The 19,490-nt window shown below is 46.0% G+C and overlaps 1 protein-coding gene across 3 annotated transcripts in view; it reads right to left on the bottom strand.

The window, feature by feature from the left end:
• Positions 1–1,289: 1,289 nt before the first annotated feature.
• The window catches only part of rtn4rl1a (reticulon 4 receptor-like 1a), a 141,003-nt gene continuing 122,802 nt past the window's right edge, over positions 1,290–19,490 (bottom strand). For all 3 annotated transcript variants that reach the window (XM_086177301.1, XM_086177299.1, XM_086177300.1), the window contains 2 exons: positions 4,785–5,239; positions 1,290–4,284 (listed from right to left, as the gene is read on the bottom strand). In XM_086177301.1, the coding sequence (XP_086033427.1) occupies positions 3,382–4,284; positions 4,785–5,239 (1,358 nt within the window). In that variant the 3' untranslated portion in view covers positions 1,290–3,381. The remainder of the gene's footprint in view (positions 4,285–4,784; positions 5,240–19,490) is intronic.

Raw genomic sequence — 19,490 nt, forward strand, 5'->3', positions numbered from 1 at the left:
TGGGTTCTGGTTAGGATTAATGTTGTGTTTGGGTTAGAGTTAGGGTTAGGGTTAGCTTTAGGTTAGGTTCTGATTAGGGAAGTTATGGTTAGGATTTAGCAGTTAGCAGATCGGGTTGTTAGGGTTCAGTTTAGAGTTAAGGTTGGGTTGGGATTAGGAAAAGGGTTGGGTTCTGGGTTAGGGTTAGGGTTAGGATTAGAGGTTGGGGTTGGAATCAGGGATGTATTAGGGGCTCTGGTTAGGGTTGGTGTTACGTTTAGGGTTAGGTTAGTGTTTGGGTTTGGGTTTAGCATGTTCTTATTTTGTCAAATTCCCCAAACTAATTTTGAAGCAATCTTTGTGCTGCAACTTTAACCTTGCCTCCTCAGTGCCTCTTGCACGCAGTGGCCCCGGTTCCAAGGCAACATTGTGACTGACAAACTCGGCTCAGAGCCACGTATCCGTCAGCTCCCTCGCTGCCGCTCTGTTCGATTCTGATAACTACTTCACGGATCTCTTTCACAGATATCCCTAATCCTCGGCCTTTGAATCCCAGTGTCGTCCTCTCTGTCTTCCATTCTCCCGCTCATGATTGTCATCTTTGTTTTACCAATGAGGAGGTGATACTATATCTCAGAGGTACGCCTCTTCTCCTGCCCTTACCGGACCTGTCAGGCCGGATCTGCCATGACACCCGCGCATTCTCCAAACGCCAATGGACAAGCAACACACACGGCCAATGCTCACCCTGGCGCCACATGCAAACACATGCAAATACACACAGCGGAAGTGGACGGAGCACATACTAACGGTGTATTCGACTCACCTTGACCCGACGTATGACACCTCCCTCAAACCGTCACAACTAATCCAGCTCGACAGGTGTGCGCATTTGAGGGTTAATGCGTGGGTGTGTATGTGAGCGCATGTGCTTACAGCCGTCATCCCGATGCATATTTCATATGAGGCTGCCGAGTGTGTGAGCAGAACTAGGACATGAACAAGGCCAAAATATAGACGGGTTGGAAGTGGTGTGTTCCCGTCCCGTCACTGGATGTGTTTATTTCACTACCGATTTTTCTTCAACTGTTTTACTTCCCTTTTCCTAGCTTATCATGCAGCCTCAGGTCTCTCTTTTTTTAATTTTTATATTTTGGGGCTGTTTATTAGCCGCAAGCACACACACACACACACACACACACACACACACACACACACACAGAAGCACAAATACACACAAAGACACACAAAGACAGACGTGAAAACGTTCGAACAAAAAAGGGAGGCAAACAAACACGGACCACCTCAGCCATTTGAGGACACTTTCTGTTTAATGTTATTTATAAACAGCTTTCGAGTCTGGCATTGTTTGATAACCACATAAAAAAAAAAAAATTGGGGGGGGGCGCACAAAAAAAAGGGAAAGGAAGAGAATAGGGAGACAGGGCCACTGAGGGTAGAGGAGAAAGGAGCAGGGAAGAAGGGAGGAGTAGAATAAGCAGAAAGAAAAGGCGGGGGGACAGAAGGAGCGAGGGATCGGATAGCAAAGAAAATCCTGGCGGGCGGAGGACAGTGCAGAGTACACTTTATCTTAAATGAGTCAGCAAAACAACAGGAATGAAGAAAAAGAAACAATGGTATTAATAAAAAATAAACTTCCGCTGCCAAGCTCCCATTTATCTTTTTCCAGAAACTTCAGAGACACAATTGAGTCTGATTTTTTTTTTTTTTTTTTTTTCATCTTTCCTTCCTTTTTTCTTTTTTTTTTTTTGTTTGCTCTCTGGCTTTCTCCCTTCTTGCATTTCTTTTAAATTTTTTTTTTTTTAATGTCATTTATTTATTTATTTATTTATTTTCTTACAAAAGTCATCCTCACAGGAATAAACAGACACAAAATTTACATCACCTTTGGGTGGGTTGGGATGGGCGTGGGTGGGGACGGGAGAATGGGGGGGGTCACAGCAGCACAGACAGGTTCACCAGTAGGGGTCTCTAATCCTACATGTCGGGAGAAACGACACCAGTGACTTCCATTCGTCCCCGACATTTAGATAGATAGACATGAAAACCCAGGGCTCTGCAGGGAAACACCCGCACTCGCTTTCCTGGCCAAACCTTTCGATCGTGTGATCGTTTTTTTTTTTTTTTTTTTGTGCTTTCATCAGCATGTCATGACTGCAGATGTGTCGCCAAGGCAACCGTTGCATACAAGGCCGTCTCTTTCTGAAAATATACACCTGTAAAAAAAAAAAATCTTTTACCGTCAGGTATCCGGAGGGGTGCTGTTAATCTGTACAGGTTCGCCACCCACGACACGATGGAGCCTCCGGGGACTTTGACTCTGAAATGGCTCAGGTCTGAAGACCGCGACACTCCGCCGTGGGATTCCAAAGCCTCGGACTGACGGGGATTAGCGGTTGGCGGGAGGACAAGAAGGCTGTGAAGGTGACCGGTCGGGATTGTTGGGAGGTGTGTGTGTGTGTGTGTGTGTGTGTGTGTGTGTGTGTGTGTGCTTAACCACTGGAGTTCACACAGGGCACGGTGTCCCACACTCTGCTCTGTCCTTGTTATTTCCTGAAGAAGAATGGAAAACCGTAGAAAGAGGCTCCAGGACTTACTCTCCTGGGACATAGCAGCATTACAGTCCGACTCCCCGCTCATCAACGTCAGTTCATCACGCCCATCGGTCCGAGAGCACATAAGTCACGCCGGGGAGGACAAGAGACGAATTCCGAAGCCGATCTGTCGCTCTTCCTCCGTCCTCGCTAGCTGGTAAACCAATGCGCAGGCAGATGTTGCAGCGTTGTTGCCGAGGAGAGCGTTCTCCTCCCTGAATGTCCGTCCCTCCGGATCCGGGTGATTTGCCACGTATGAATACAGAGCTGCTTGATTTAAATTTTTTTCTGTGCATAGGGGTTTCAGGGAGTTGGACGCTTCGTGAATCGGCCCGCACGTATTGACCCTTCAGGTTCGTGGAGGTCTCCGCTCCGCATCCGGCTCTCATGAGGCACTCTTTCAACCTAGTGTCTTTCCAGTCACATGGCTTTAGTGGTTTGTTTCTCATTGGCTTGTTGTTTTACGCGACTGTACACTTTTCGAGAATGTAAATATCCGTGAAACGATCGGATGCCACGGAGATGAATGGAGTTTTCCTGTTGGTCCCCTTGGTGACATCGTCAAAGCAATGGGCTTGCTAGTTTTTCCCTGACTTCCACGTCGTGATACGGTCTCCTAAACGCCTCTGCCTGAATGATGTGGGATTTTCAACAGTATATATTTGATAATGTTCTTTGTACACAGTCATTTACAGACAGTTAGTTGCTCACACATGCCTGAGCTGAAACGTCAGGAAGCGGCGGCTCAGAAGAATTTGTCATCAATTCCCCCACCTGTCAGTTTTCTCTAGGATCGGCACAACATCAGTGCGATGAGTTGTATCAGCACAGCTGATGCGAAACAAACATTAAAATCCGCAAAGTGTGACGCAGCCGTACTGTTTGCCCTCTGCACCCCGCTCGGTGGGCCTACCGAAGTTCTGGGGATGCACTTGTTCTTCCTTCTTGCCGTTGCAGACAGGTCATATTTATCTCCGTCCGGGGTATAGTCTTTGTCCCCAATCTCCTGTATCTGCACCTCATTGAGGCCCCCTTTTGTCTTGCGGCCCCGGCGAGTACAGTTTCTGCGGCCCGCTTTGGGGGGTCGTGGCAACGGCGACGGCGAGGGTAAGCTGTATTGGTCCCCGTGTGGCAAGTACGGCCGCTGGTGGCGGTCGTGATGGCTTCGATGGCGATTCAGGTGGTTCAAAGACTCCCCGTGCTCCATTTCGACGGACGGTCCGCCCCGTGCGTGGCCTTCTTCCGACAAGCAACTGGGAAGCTCCTCTTTCTTCAGTGTTTTCAGGTCCTTTCCCGCCAACTCCGGTGGCGAAACACAAATTAGCGACGAGGTTGAGCCCCGGAATCTCCGTAGCCAGTCCCAAAGCGAGAGAGCCTTGCAGTCGCACTCCCACGGGTTGTCATTAAGTCGAAGGTACTCGAGGGCCGGAAGAAGGGCCAGGACGGCGCCGGATAACTCAGTTAGAGAATTATTGAACAGGAAAAGGGTGGTGAGGCGCCGCAGGTCATGGAACGTCTGTCGGTCAATCCATTGGATTCGGTTTTGGTGGAGAAGCAGGCGGTCTAAGACCCCCAGACCGCGGAATGTGTTCTGACGAAGGCTCCACAATCGGTTGCCGTGGAGGAAAAGATGACTGAGGTTGAGCAGGTCAATGAAGAGATCATCCTCCAGGAACTCTAATTGGTTATCCTGCCAGGATGGAGAAGCCAAGTTAAGGGAGCAGAAAAAGTGTTAAAGAGCAGGATTGTTTTTGATTCACTTATAAATATCATAAAATATTCCCGTGCTTTTGAAAGGAAAATTTCAGCGCGTCGCGATCGCACGAGCCGTAAGAAACGATTACGTTATGAAAAAAAGAACGCACAAATGTACTCACCTAATGAGATTTGTCTTATTACACTAATACACAATCAGCTGTGTCGATAGGTCTGCTCCGCGCGGGGGAATTCAAATTGTCTCGCAGGTCGGCGGGTCGTTAATCAGTGCGTTCAAACCCTGACCTTTGACCCCCCTCTCAAGCGCGATCGATACCGATTGATTTTTGATCAGCGATAAGCACGTGGGAACCCTGGCGTTTGATGAGCGCGCACGGGGCGCCGAGCCCGGCTGCCGGACAGATTACACCGTAATGCGATTGTGGCCGCGGACGCAATATACCGGGGCGGTAGAGGGTGGCTGTTCACACGTACCTGCAGGTAGAGATACTGGAGATTATGGAGGCCTGCGAAGATCCCTGGGGGCAGGCTGATCAGGCCACAGTGGTAGAGGTGGAGGGCGTGAAGCCGACCAAGGCCCACAAAGGTGTCTGAAGCGATCGCCTTCAGGTGCCGGTTGTCCCCGAGGTCAAGCTCCTCCAGGCGGTCGAAGCCGTGGAACGTGGACGGTTGTATGTAGGAGATGTTGTTGGAGTACAGCCACAGCATGGTGGTCGTGGGCGAGAAGTGGCCCCGGAGCAGCCGCTGGATCTTGTTGTTCTGCAGAAAGACACGCTCGCTCTGGGCGGGGATGCCCTCGGGAACGGCGTGGAAATTGTGGGCCTGACATGAGACCGTGCTGGGCGAGGTGTAGCAGATGCAGTGGCGAGGGCAAGGCAGAGAGAGATCCAGGCCACACAGCACCAACAGTAACTCCACCCCGCCATAACCTGGGAGAGAGAGAGAGAGAGAGAGAGAGAGAGAGACGAGGACGTGAGGATGAAACACAGACACAAATTAAGAGCGAGCGAATTGCAAGCGCAGTTAATTGAAGTTATTTGGCAGAGCCTGCGTTATCAAACACATCTTGAACAAGATGCTCGTCACTTTTTGTTTACAGGGACAACAACAGGAGTGATTCATAGCAAATAAACACACACTCACATTAGCATTTTAACCCCCTTTAGAAGGGTGGAGTGGCACGATGCAACCAAAACACTCAACTCCGGTCGGATCTTTTTTTTTTTATTTTTGCATCCTTTTTGGCTTGTTTTGGAGTGTAATTTGATGTCCGGTCACGTGACAAACACGGACACGGGTGCTGCGGAAGGTGCTGCTCTAGCAGCAACTAGCCTGCGTTCAGGCCCGATCCAACCTGCTTGGACGTTGTTTTTTTTTTTTTTTTTCCCCCTTCCGCACAAACAGACCATCTGTGCAAAGCCGAGATAATCTCAGGTTTTTTCGTGCATTTGTGAAACGGCACACATTGTGCACACAGACGTCCGTGTTTTATTTTGTGAGCCTAATCTTTTTCATATTTTGCGCCTCACTCAATCCCCCGTCTCTTTGCTCGTAACTTATCGTTTCAACCTCCTTTTTTTTTTCTTTTTTTCCAAGAAAATCCCAAATGGTGAGAGGCACCTCATCACCGCACGCACAGACGGAGAGAGATTGCAAAGGTGAACAAATACACACATTTTCATTCACGTGTTCCAACATCACAAACACACATGTACACAACATAACATTGCATCTCACTCTTCGCTGGGTGCTTTGCTTATCGGCGAAAGGCAACGGAGAAACGATGTTGCTCCGGCACACAAGTGAACACCCACCGCACCTGTAATCCTGCCCCACAATGAAAGAGAAAAGGAGCAGGAGAGACGAGAAGCGAGACAGCGGGGGATGAAGCAGGAATCATCCATGGGATGTATCCCTGTGAAGTGGATATTACTTTTTCTTCACAGATACCCCTCATCTTGGTATCTATTTTTTTTTTTTTTATCACATCTGCCTTGGTGTTTGATGAATTGTGGGACCGGAGAGGAAGAGCGTGGTAAAATAAAATGGTGATGAGGGCGGAGACTCGCCGATCCCAGGTGGAATTTTTCAAACAGAGAGACGCGTGTGCAACCTCTCTCTCCATCTGTGACGCTGTCTGTGTGTGTGTGTGTGTGTGTGTGTGTGTGTCAGTAACATGGACAGATGTGAAGGACAGATGTCAGGTTGCCCAGGTTGGCCGGGACGCCTGCTACTCCACAAAGAACAGCATGTTCTAATATGTGGACTGAGCAGTATTATATAGTATTGTACTCATTGTTGTTCTAAGTACACTTGTGTAACCATGTGCACAAACAGGTGGATGTGTTTGTGTGGGATGAGCATGCCTCTCTATTTCTATGACATTTTATCTGAAAATAAATAAATAAATAAATAAATAGATAGATAAATAAATAAATATATTGTGTGAGAGTAGTTCCTGTTTGACAAGTCTGACCTTTTTCATTCAGGGACAACAAACAAAACAAGAACCCAGAAGGGCACTCTAGGAAAACTTCGGCAAAGGCCAGCAGACCACTCATCACCCGGCCGTGGATCTGCACTAACTCCCGCATGTAGATATTATCAATTTAGATACGCCAGCATTTTATTCCCCCCTCTTTTCTTTTTAGACAAAGTCATCAGAGGCCAGGTGAGAAGAGTCGGGTGCTTAGGCGAGCAAAATCGCCGATCGAAGTATTAAAAAGACCCGAAGGGCTTTTCGGGCTTTTTACCAAGGATGGAGAAAAAAGACAAACGACAAATTTTTTTCTGTGTGAAACACGGATTTTCAAAGAGTTCTTGGGCCATATTTGAATTTGATAAGAGCCGAAAACCTTGAGAGCTCCGTGTCACATTTCCTGAGATATTAATGGAAACGTCAAAAAATACCTTATCTTGCCAAGTTGAATAAGGGAAGGAAAAAAAGGTTAAAAATCCAGTATTTTCACCTTGATCCCACCCTTCCCTTAAGTGAATTAGGTTATTCACCTTCTCTGTGTTCCAGGGAAATTCCCTGAAATATTTCAGGGAAATTCCCGGTATGTTTTTCGGTGATCTACTGACAATAATAATAAACTGATTGTTGCAATGGTCTGTTATAGCAAAAGATTGAATGCGGACTTACATTTGAGGGGCCGTGGGGACTGACATGGACTCGGAGGAGGACAAAAAGGCTGGATTATTCTTGTTTTCTTTAAACATGCGTGTCACCCTAAACTGAAACAAAAAGGGCATTTCACCCACTCGACACTTTCCTTCAATTTGTTCATTAGTGTCATTTTGCACTGACGTGTCTCGGTGAGTCCCGAAACTCTGAGCTCTCCGGCTCAGTTTTTCAGGCCCTGAACATCTTGCGAATAAATAAAAAAAAAAAAAACGCCTCGCAGCAGCCGGGGCCTGTCATGAGCTCTTTAACGGCACATGATCAGGTACAGAGAGGTGATGTCTGCACCTGTCATGGTCAAAACTCCGTCTCCACCTTACAGCACGGCTCCTGAGGGATCCCCTCGCTTAACGCACACACAGATGCTCCTTCCCCGCAGCTCTACCTCTCCTCTGTGCCCCCTGGGCACACACACTTACTCACACACACAGACACACTCATTTCATTATTTATATTAAGATGTCACCATTCACCTGATTGGTCCATGATAGGAGACTGAAAACGGTACCAATAAAACACAGGCGTCGTAAAAAAATGATAAAAATGTGAGGTAAAATGGCGACCAAAGGGCCCTAAATTTGTGATTATTTCAGGGTCTCAACGTGCACTTGTATAACATGAAAACATTATTTATCCCAATTTGCTTCATCCCACCCGACCCATGTATGTATATAAATATAACACGTATAAAGTGAGTTCATTTGTCGTAATGCGACTCACCGGTGGTTTATCTTGCTGCAGGTGAATTTGAAGAGCATGGAATTAGCGTCGCGAAATTAAATTATCGAAACGATTTTCTCATTAACATATATTATCAACGTGATGTTATTCAAATGCGGCTCCGAGCCAGCCACCGCTCCCGACAGCGTGTCGCCCTCCTCCCCAATCCTCCCGTGTCAACACTTATCTCTTCTGCACTCCCTTTTCTCCCGCTTGCTATCTACGCCGCAGGCTTGATTGGTCAAATGTTGTTGTTATAAGCCGTAACGTACAGTGTGTATCCATCCCTCTGCCCCCCTCCCCCGGGGAATTTAAAATGATTTTATCTCTCCCCCTTTTTTTTTTTTTTTTGCCCGCGTTTCTCGACTCCGCCGCTTTATCCGTCCATCTGGGTTGCCCTTTGCTTCGTGCCTCTCCGCCTTCTTTCGTTTACACGCGCCTTCCTCCGATGCTTTATCTTCCCGCCCTGCCTGCCGTGTCTGTTAATTAGATAGAAAGCTGCACTTAGCGTGCTATGGAATGCCACGAGAGCATGTCCATTATGCGTGTCCGTCCGTCCGTCCGTCACACCGGGTGTGATTCTGAAATGATTTATCCACTTTTTCCCTCCTTGAAAAGGAAAAAAAAATGGATTTAAACCTCTATATTTTCATAGGAAAAGCAATCTGCATGCCAACAAGAGCTCTGTAATTGACAATAAAACATCAGTTCAATTTGTTCCGAACAGATAGGTATCACATTTCTCCGTGCACGCGACGGAATAATTGCTAATTTTGGATCTAATTTGCTCACGGGCGTGTTCACCACTTCCAGACTAGTCAGAACAGATTATCTGCCCGAGCTTTCGGCCGGCGCCGGGAGTTTACAGGCACGGTACGGAGGTGTATAACACAGAAGTCATTCGACTCTTCCCAATTTAGCTGTTAAATTGATACAATTTGGAAAAAAATAAACCATCCAGCTGCTGGGAGATGTGCACTCCGATGTCCTTCTCTGGCATCGGTCAAACGAGTCTCTTGCCCCTAAAAGACGCACCACCTTGAGGAATCTATTTTCGTTCGGCGCATCAGGAAAGCAATCTGGTTTGCGCTGAAAATCACCTGCGCCCTCCCATCCTGTGAGTTGTATAAGTCGATTGCGTAACACGTGTAAGCATCACCTCTATCGCAGACTTCCCGGTTTAGAAAAAGAATTATCGAACGCGTTTAACGATGCGATTTAACGCGATAAACATGTTTAAGAGTTTTGGGTTTTGGGATGAAATACAGTGCGTGGTTGTCGCCTGCCGTCTGCATCAGCCTCACTCGAATAGCTTGAATGGTAAATACGCTGAAAATCTGCAGTCAGACGAAGGATCCGATCGGAATTAAATCCCAACCTTTAATTCTCGACGGCTCGATGTGCATCGGCATCTCCTCACCTGTAATAATTACTGAAACACTTCCCCGTTATTCCTTCAGAGTTTCCAAATGAGTTCCTTGTTGTTTCAATGTGAATTACAACTTAATTTGCCGACTTTAGTGGGCATTGATTGGTCGGCTCCTGCCAGCTCGCATTCCAGCTCTTCGTTTTCTCCGCCCGCCTCAGCTGTTTATCAAGCGGAAACATCATTGGACCTGAGAAACGCAGTTTTTCTCGTTTCAAAGCAGAGACGAGCTTCTCTGGTCGCAGATCATACCAGATGTTTATATCGTTAAATATCTGTGCCGGAATTCATTAAGTAAAACGCGGGTGATAAACTTAAATGGCAACATCGTTCACTTTCTTGTGGTTTCAGAGCTTCCTCGTGGAAGACGTTTTACATCATTTTGCATCAGATGCATCTCATCAAATCGGCCTCTTTTCATCTGGTCAGAATCCAACCTTTAATCCGCAACGTCGGGTTTTTTTCTGATTGACTTCGTCCGTATCTGAAATAGCTCTTGCCGGAGACACAAACACAGACGCACTTAAGTAAGCAAGAATTCGAACGGCGCGTCGACGCAGCATCTAATATTTAAGCGCCGAAGTCCAAACTTAAGAGTTCGAATCCTCGGCTATGCGGCTCAAACTTCAGGACGCCGTCTGTGAACTACTGATGTCCTTTTTAATTGAATTCTCTTTGCGAGTGCACTCTGCAAATGGTGTGAACAGACTTCCCACCGCTACTTGAAAAAGACCAAGTGGCTCACTGAAACAGAGGCAAAATTTAGGAGCCGCCGAGCAACCGCTAATCTTTCGTCGCATCCCGCGGAACAGGGAAATTTAGTTGACATCTATTCTGCAGAACGTACGGGACATATCGCATCGTATGCCCTTATCGCTCCGCCTATGTTTTTTTCCTTTAACCATTTGAAAGTAAGAGATCTTTCCAGCGCAGCCCGAGATGTTTTGCTTATAATCACATGGGTGAGGCTCGCTCCCTTTTGTTCCCCTTCCGAAAAACGTAGGCAGGCTTGCTTTTTCCTTAATTCTCGTAATTGTCAATTAACAGAAGTGCAGCCTTTTAATGAAAATCCCCCCCCAATCCCTTGTCCTTTGGCCCTCTTTGCGTCAGGATCCCTTTCCCGCTTGTTGTTTGTCTAAATTCTCATCTTAGCCTCCCTGGTTAGATATTTGCTGAAAGCTTCATCAGGCACAGCCAGAGTTCAATTACAAGAGCAATCTCTCTCTCTCTCTCCTGTCCCTCCACACACACACACACACACACACACGTGTGCAAAATAAACCGCCATCACATGCTGCATGTCAGGCCATCATCACAGCTGCCTCCCGTACGAGTCGGGATCCGGAGGAGACAGCTGTCAGTCACTCAGGCAAATGCAAGGAGAAGGTAACAGAGCGAGGAATGTTCAAGAGGGAGGAGAGAGGGAATGAGGAGCTCTAAAAAACATGAAAGCGCAGGCAAGGGGAGAAGCGCAGCGGGGAGGTGTGGGAGGGAAAAGACAGCAAAGCGTGTGAGGCTACAGCTAAAAATGGATGATGGGGATGACAGGGATCGACTGTGGAGTGCAGGCCATTATATAGGTAGGTGTGTGTACGTGCCTGTCTGCTCGGCGCCGAACACGACTTTGACATGAATTGCCAACTAATTCCATGACTTTCTGTAAGATGAGTCAGGTAAACACTTTGATAACACACACAAACACATACACACACACACACACACACACAAACATACACACACACTGTCTCACTGTCAACAGGCATTCTCTTCTGCATTCAGGTACATGTGTGAGCGGGCCGCGGGCACACACACACACACGCACGCACGCACACACACACACACACACCTGCATAAATAAAACTGATTATGCAGCAGCAGGAGCACTACCAGGATATGCTGTATGTAAAATAAATAAGAATAGAAAAATAATAACAGGGGGAGGAACGAGAGCGAAAATGTTTGCGAGTCAAATTTAGGAATAAGAAATAAAAAAAAAAAAAAAGTGTCGAGAGAGCGGCGAGAGAGAAAGGATACAGGAGTAAAGATGGCTAGTTAACATGCTCAATATAGACGCTGCTCCCCTCTTGTTGGTGGTTGATTTAGCTTAGCGTAATCCCAAAGATCATTTAGTATTGCTCATTGAAATGGTGATAAATCTGTGGCAGAGTTAATGAGAGATTTTTATGGCGTCATTGCCTCAAAGACACAGCTGAAATATCTCTGCACTATATAATCCTCCCCTCTCATGTAATATACTACATAATCATTGCATCCATCTTCATATTGGAGACAAATCAGGTCAACGCTGCCGGCTCTGCACCAGTAATTCTCTGCTAGGAATCGCTGTTTTCCGATCCGTGAACTTTCTCCGTGTTTGAATTCCGTGACCCAACACGACACGAGAAATCAGAGAGAAGTTTTTAAGTTAATCGTGGTGGGGGTGTAGAATGGAAACTCCGGGGTGAAAAGGGGTTGGTGATACGTTCGGGAGGCGTTTGGGTCTTTTTCTTGCGTCGGCACGGGTGGGCGGGTGTTAGTCCATCTCGGGACTGAATTATAAGTGGCTGAATGGGTGTGTTGACAAAAACGTCTTGTCTCTGCAGCTGAGTATCAGCTCGATCCCTCCGGTCGCCGACGCCAAACATCACATCGGGAACTTGCGGGATTTTCGCTGACAAAGTCGAATAAATCAATGTATAGCTTTCGCCTCAGGAGCGGTCACGACCGCAAGGAACCGAGGATGCAAGACGCCGCAAGGACCGTGTTTGGAACCTTCTGGACGGCCGCCCACCACAATGAAGGTTTCTGCAGGCAGAAATATGTCCCTGCTCACCTGAGTCTCACGCTAACCCGGCAACTCCCTCACCCTGAATTCTGGGCGGCTCCAGAAGTCGCGTGTTTTTCCTCGAGGTCAAACCTCTTGGTTTCTTGGGCGAGAGACGAAATGCCCTCGAGAAATTCGGCGTTCGTCATGATCGCCGCTCTCCGCGACATTCGATATCAGATTCAATGACACCGACCGATGTTTGAAGGTTGACGTTTGATCGGGTGTAAATTCTACACTCAACCAAACGTCAACATTCAAACAATAGTGTCAGTCGATAAATATTGAATTTATTGTTAATATCGGCCAGCTTAAGAGTATCGTGTCTGAGACAGATGTTCATTGGCTGGTTGCACAGCTCCTTCCATTCGGGACGAGCCCGTGATTATATTTCTTCCCCGAAGCTTGGTCGATAAGAAATTGACGTGAATATACCCCGCGGAGCGTATGCTCAAATCAAATCATTTAGGGACAAAAGCTATTTTGATTGCCGGTTAATGTTCGGATTGAAATACGAAATCAGACGTCTGACTTTTCCACCTCCTACCTCAAACACCTGCTTAATGAAGGAGGAAAATAGTCTGCAAATTCAACAGTGCCGTTCCCATCGTCCGATACGCATCTTCATGCCGCAGTCACCCGTGTCGGTCGCGGTTTTTTAAAATGGCGATTTCGCCGCTGTTTTAAAATGTTCCTGCACAAACCTGGTGAAGTGAGGTGCCCTTGATTGTCTCGACCCAACTGAGCTTTGTGACAAACAGAAATAAAAGCTCGGGATCCTCAATAGCTGACTATTTTTTTTTTTTTTTCTTTTTTTTTGGGTGGGGGAGTTACTTAATTGTCCTTGAACGCACCATCAATGACACCTTTCAAAATTGTCCTCGTGGTGTCAGATAATTTTCGGCGTGCTGCCCCGTGTGGACGGGGAACGAGCGAGTCGGTGATGGCAGCATGTGTGGCAGGGAGGGCGGGACCCTGAAAAGACGACAGTTTCATGTAAAAAAACCAAATGGTGACCGAAACGCCATTATTTCAATTAAGCATTTGCTGTGACAATCAACATGATATTTAACTGCGCGGTGTTTTCTTTAGTCTGGCAGGGTGGCTGGACTTTAGAAAGAAAAGAAAAATCGATGTTGATTATTACATAGTGCTGGAAAACTCGATAAAGCTGTTCTGAATTCTATTTTTTCAAGTCATCCAGGTATTTTATAATTAATGCGGGTCCTCTGAGGTGCATTTCTTCGGGCCGACGCTCTTGAATGATGTGTCACTCAGCCGCGCCCCGATTTGACATCTGGTCCGAACACAACACACCGGCCCCCCATTAAAAAACAAAAACTCCCTCCTCTGATCACGACGAGTGAGTTTGTGTGTCCGTGCGGGGGGGCAGGCCGTTGACGGGTGGAAGGAGGGAGGCGAGGAAAATAAATGAAAAATAACCCCTGCCCTCTTTACATGGAGTAATTGGGTCATTTCAAAGGCTAAACTTATCTCAGCACTAATCAAGCCCTAATTATTCTCGAGAAATCCCTCGCACACACACACCCACACACACACACACACACACACACACACACACAGTCTGCATGTTCATAGTTGGATGATGCAGGTCACAGATTTTTGCTATTTAACTGCTTATTAATGAGGATACGGGCCCCGGCTCTGCGGCCCGACCCGCGCTGCAGAAACCGAAACGAGACGCTGATACAGACTGACAAGAGGACACGTGTCGTTGGGAACCAGGGGCGACGTCGGGATTGGAAGGAGGAGGTGTCGTACCTCCTCCTGAGGCGACGAATAGCCCAAATGCATAAAATCAATGTACGTGGGAAAACAAGGACACGGGAAGCCCAGACTTCTCATCAGCATAGGCTCTCAGAGCGTGGGGAAGAAGTAAACACGGCCGCGGTGAACAACCAGCACATCATCGCCTTTCCGTTCTGTTTATTCAATGAGCTGTCCGTATTGACGGAGGGCCTTATTTAGTCCAAACCGCCGATCGCAATCCTCTTAAGCAAGAAAATAAAATGTCCCTGTGTGGGAGCGGCAAAGCTGGCCTAGATTGTTTTTTTCGAGTGGTCTTGGGCGATAACGGCGAGCCGTCTTCAAACGCCGTAAAGTCCACCAGTCCGAGGGAAATTGCAACACGCGCTCGCGGGTGGTGCACGCGTGCAGAGGCGCATGAATACACAGATGTGTACTCGCTGCGGAGCAAATACACGCCAATCGACGGAATTTCACAGTTTACTGACCCCGATCCGGCAGGAGACGTCCGTGTCCGCTCAGATGCTTTGCGTGAACGCAAATGAAATATTTGTGTCTGAGTGCGAAGGCTAAAGCGCCGGTTCTCCCGGTCCCGGCTCGCCATCCGTCCGGCCCGGAAGGAAGAGGAAGAGGAAGTGCAGCACGGAGGGGCTCGCCAGATCTTCTCTTAATAGCTGTTTACTCAATTCCCCCAGTAAGAGGAAAAGCTCTCTTCCTCTCCTTGTGACTAGATCATTCCCTGCTCTCGGCTTTACGCCGCAGGTATGAATCACCCTTTGTCACCCTCCTCCGCGCTCCGTGCTGTTAGGTTTGTTTCCCATCTGTCTCTATTACAAAGACTTTTCAAAGTACATCGGGACTTATTATTGTATAAATCTTCCGTAGCCATGACTTTTTTTTTTAATGCTGTTTTTTTTTTTTTTTTTTCTTTCGCTCTCGCACCTCGTTTCCGCCGTAGTTCTTTCCGGGTCTCGCGGAGAGAGTAATTTCCGTCATGCTCGGGGATTACACTTGTAAATCAGACGCACGCTGATTCGGGGGGGGAAAAAAGGAGGGAAGAAAGAGTCGGTGGAGGCGAAATGCAAAAAAAAAAAAAAAAAAAATGAAGGGTTGCGAATCCGGGATGACAACTGATGTGAGGAATTTCATGGCGGTGACATGTCCAAGGCGTCAACTGTCACCGCGGCGTTTTATCAGATAACAAGTCATTAAGGCGTCCCCGCCTCTGACTCAACCAATCACAAGCAGGAATCGGGCAGTTTTTCAGCCGCGTTGACCCGGACAAGAGGCGGAAAGATCGACATCGGCTGTGTCTTTAAAGAGGCCTCCCTCTGAGAATCATTTTAAGCACTCTAGAAATGTCAGCACTTAATGCGACAGGCATTTTTTTTTTTTTTTCCTTACTATTTTCAAAAATGAATGTTGCAGCAGCTGACAAATGCGAGACCTACAGCTACAAACAAAACAATAACATGATTAATGGTCTGAGAGCATAACAACACACACACACACACACACACACGCCAGCGCGTGCACATACACACACACATCTTACTACAATGAATATCCTGGATCAACAGCCTTCATCTAAATGCAGAATGTCAAACCGAGCCGGTTGTAATAGCGTTCAATTGACAGCAATTCAGACATTTCTACGGCGCCATTAGCATGATCTTATCATGGAGGCGTCTGCGCTCCCCTTTAGCCTGCTTTTACTTGTTGACATTTTTCACACCGTGCAGCCGGAGGAAAATACATTCAGGTGGAATGACAGAGAAATAGCGGAGAGGAGACATTAGTCAGGGGATATGAGAAGTGAGGCAGAAGGCAGCGGAGGGAAGTACGAGGGGACAACAGGAGGTGGTGTCACAGCTCTTTCACGTCAGACCAAAGGGAGATGGATGAAGGGAGGAGAGAGCGTCTGCTAGACTTTCCGCACTTCACGCTGATTCGAAGGTTGCCGGTTAAACTGGTTAAACTTTGGTCCCGTGAAGGCCGAAGCCATCTGGAACTGTTTTGTTTTCCACGCCGATCATTGTCTCAATTTGTGATTACACGAGAACACGAATAATGCATCTTGCCCGTCGTATACAAATCGTGTCGTGACCGATCACCGGACCGTATTTTGGAGATACTCAGTCATTCATTTCCTTTATTATCTAAACTGCGAATCCTGCTCTCAATGTCGCGGGCGTGCTGTCATTGGACGAGAGGCTTATGTAAACACAAACAGCCGTTCACTCCGTCAATCACACATCATATAGAGACGTACAACTATACACTCTTTCATCCACATGTCATATGGACATACAAGCGTTGTCTCTGTCATCTACATGTCATTTAGAGACACAATCCATTCACCCTTTCATTCACACTGACGGCCTTTTTATAGTCTCTTATGAAACTCCTGCAGGTTTTTGGACTGTGAGGAAGTGGAGAACCGTAATGGAAACCGATGCAAACAACGGGGGGACATGGAGACCCCACAAAGAAAGGCCTCCTGTAAGGAATCCAACCATTTCCTTGTTATTTTTTACCGTCATTTCTGGACTATAAGCCGCTACATTTTTTTCCACACGCTTTGGACGCTACGCGCAATAAGGTGGCCAAGTTATCGATGGGCAATTGAGCTTCATGCCGCGCATCGGATCAGTGACATTATCTGGAAATACCGAGGCTGTTCGATTCCAACAATGAAGAAGACAACTCTTATGGTTCTAGTGTGCAGGAGGAAGACGAGAATAGCGATCAGCTGGAGTAGGACAAAGCGGGGATAGAAAATGGATGGATGGATGGACTTCCTTGTGTTATTTATTATTAATCTTTTTCATCAGCCGTGTTACAGGCATTGTTGGGAAAAAAGTATCTCCAGTATTTGTGGTATGTATTTAATTAAAAGTTAAAAAAAAATGTTTCTTGTGAATATCTCATGTTAAAACATGGACACATGTGGCTTAAAGACAAGTGCAGTCTACAGATGTACACATATATATATTTATTCATTTTTCACCGGTGCGGCTTATATTCAGCTGTGCTCAATAGTCCAAAAATGACAAAAGACACAGAGTTTGGGTCCATTATGAGTTTGGGATGTAATGACATCACATCATAAAGATTCTGCTCACCTGATGGGGTGACAGAGACCAGGGAACTTCGAGTGCAAACATAATGATGCCTCGCACACAGAGCCGTGCTTAAACAACCGCTAATAAAGTCGGTAAAAAAAAAGTGTCATTCACGGTTTCTCGGCCTCAGGAGGAATCCAGGTGAATATTATAAACAATCATTTTATGAAGAAATCATGATCTTGCAGAGCAGAGCTCCACATATCATGGAAACCCTTGAAATCAGAGAGCCAAAGCATAGAAACATGTTTGTTTTCAAAATAATGATCTAAATGAATACAGTCGGCCGGTCTATAAAGAGTAAGCCAGACCCGGTAATCAGGATCGGTTTCCTGACCGAGCCGTCATATTGCAACCTTTTATTCCTCATGATGCTTCGATATCCGTTTACTTTAGCATGAGTGCACTCAGAGAACACGGAGCTCAGCCAAGGTCCGTGTCGTATTTCCTGAAAAATGAATGAAAATGCACATATATGAGAATCATCAACCTCTGATTTTCAAAATGAGGTTTGAGTAAACGCTATTGGAAAGCTGAGATGGACTGATCTGTTACGCATTGAAATATATTACATTTACACATTTAGTGCTATATATAACTTGTTTTTTCAAGATAATATAAATAACTGCAACACCCAGTCAGTCCTAGAAGTTTCATGACATTTTTATTATTTTTTTTCCAGGGGGGGATTCCCTCTTTTACTGTCATATACATCAAAAATGATGGTCGAGAGCCATAAAAATCAATTTTCTTTTTTTTTTTTTTCAGAATTGAATCTTCCAGATTGACAATATGACTAAATCCGAAAGGGTGATTGCTTTTGATGTCATCGGGATGGGTATTTCTCAATCCTGTAAAGAAAATGGGTCACAATGGGATGTATTGCCAGGCTGGAGACGGCGGCCTTCGTTACAGCTTTGGTGGCTGCTTGAAATTAAATTAGATTAAATTATGAATTAATTAAAATGCATTTTATTTTAGTTTGTTCATCATTAAAATGTGATATTAAATTTGAAAATTGTGGTGATCTGGTAACATCTAAATAGAATGTGTTAAAAGTAATTTTGTCGCTCTTAATAATCAACTGCACATGCCAGAAAAAGAATGGCAGCACACAGAGAGAGACAGTATTTTTGCTTTGCTGATAGTGGAAGATTTAAGTTTGGCTTTTTTTTTTTTTTTCACAAATACAAGAAGGACTCAAATAGGCATTGAATATTTTGCTTAAAAGTAACCTTCAACCCAACGTCTGTTCTGTTGCATGCAGAAATGCCTTTTCATTTTCTCTGCAGTTGTTCATCGGTTTGAAAGAATTAAAATGCAACACATTTTGTTTATACATAGCATAAAGGCAAAAAAAAAAAAATTATGTTATATTCCGTGTTCATTAATTTTAAATTTCAATAGTGTTGTGTGGCTCCCGGGAAGCGGGCCCAAATGGCTCTTCGAGTGGTAAAGGTCGCCGACCCCTGCCCTAGACTTTTTAAATGGTTTGCTGATCTCACAGACCCCGGAGATCTTTTTGCTCCTTGAACATCGCGAGTGGACAGGGTGCAGTTTTGCCCCCTGGGTTTTGTTTATTTTGATTTTTGGGAAAAATATTTCGTAGTTATTCATGCATAAAATGAGATCCAGCCATATTGATGAAAAGCCAGCGCGCCGATAAAAGATCTGTCTTCGTTCCTGCTTGTAAACTCACTAACAACGAGGCAGCCGCACTCGCGACGCCTTTCAAAATCAAATCCAAATAACGAACAAACTAAATTTTATACTTCGACCTTGAGCAGACTCAACCTGAAGCTGAAGGCAGGAACTCCAGTGTCACACGTTATACAGATTGGCTGTGGAGCTCCGAATTTTTATAATTTTTTTTTCATAAAAAATACTGACCACTGCCCTCTAAAAGCGACTTTGTCAAAGTGACAAATGTGGAATTATTGGTAAAAAACAAAAAATTGCATTAATAAGGTTGGCGACGGTGGCTTAGGTCACGAGGACTGTGACTCTTAATCCGAAGGTCAATCTTCCTCTGATCTTCTTTCCTTCAGCACTTCTTAATAGCAAAAATAAATCAGTTTCTTTCGGTCACAATACACATGCACACACGGAAATTCAACCACTACGTTGTCAACAA

The sequence above is a fragment of the Fistularia commersonii genome, chromosome 29 (genome assembly GCF_037954325.1).
Source record: "Fistularia commersonii isolate RoL2024-O1a breed Wild chromosome 29, RoL_Fcom_v1.0, whole genome shotgun sequence".
Taxonomy (NCBI): domain Eukaryota; kingdom Metazoa; phylum Chordata; class Actinopteri; order Syngnathiformes; family Fistulariidae; genus Fistularia; species Fistularia commersonii.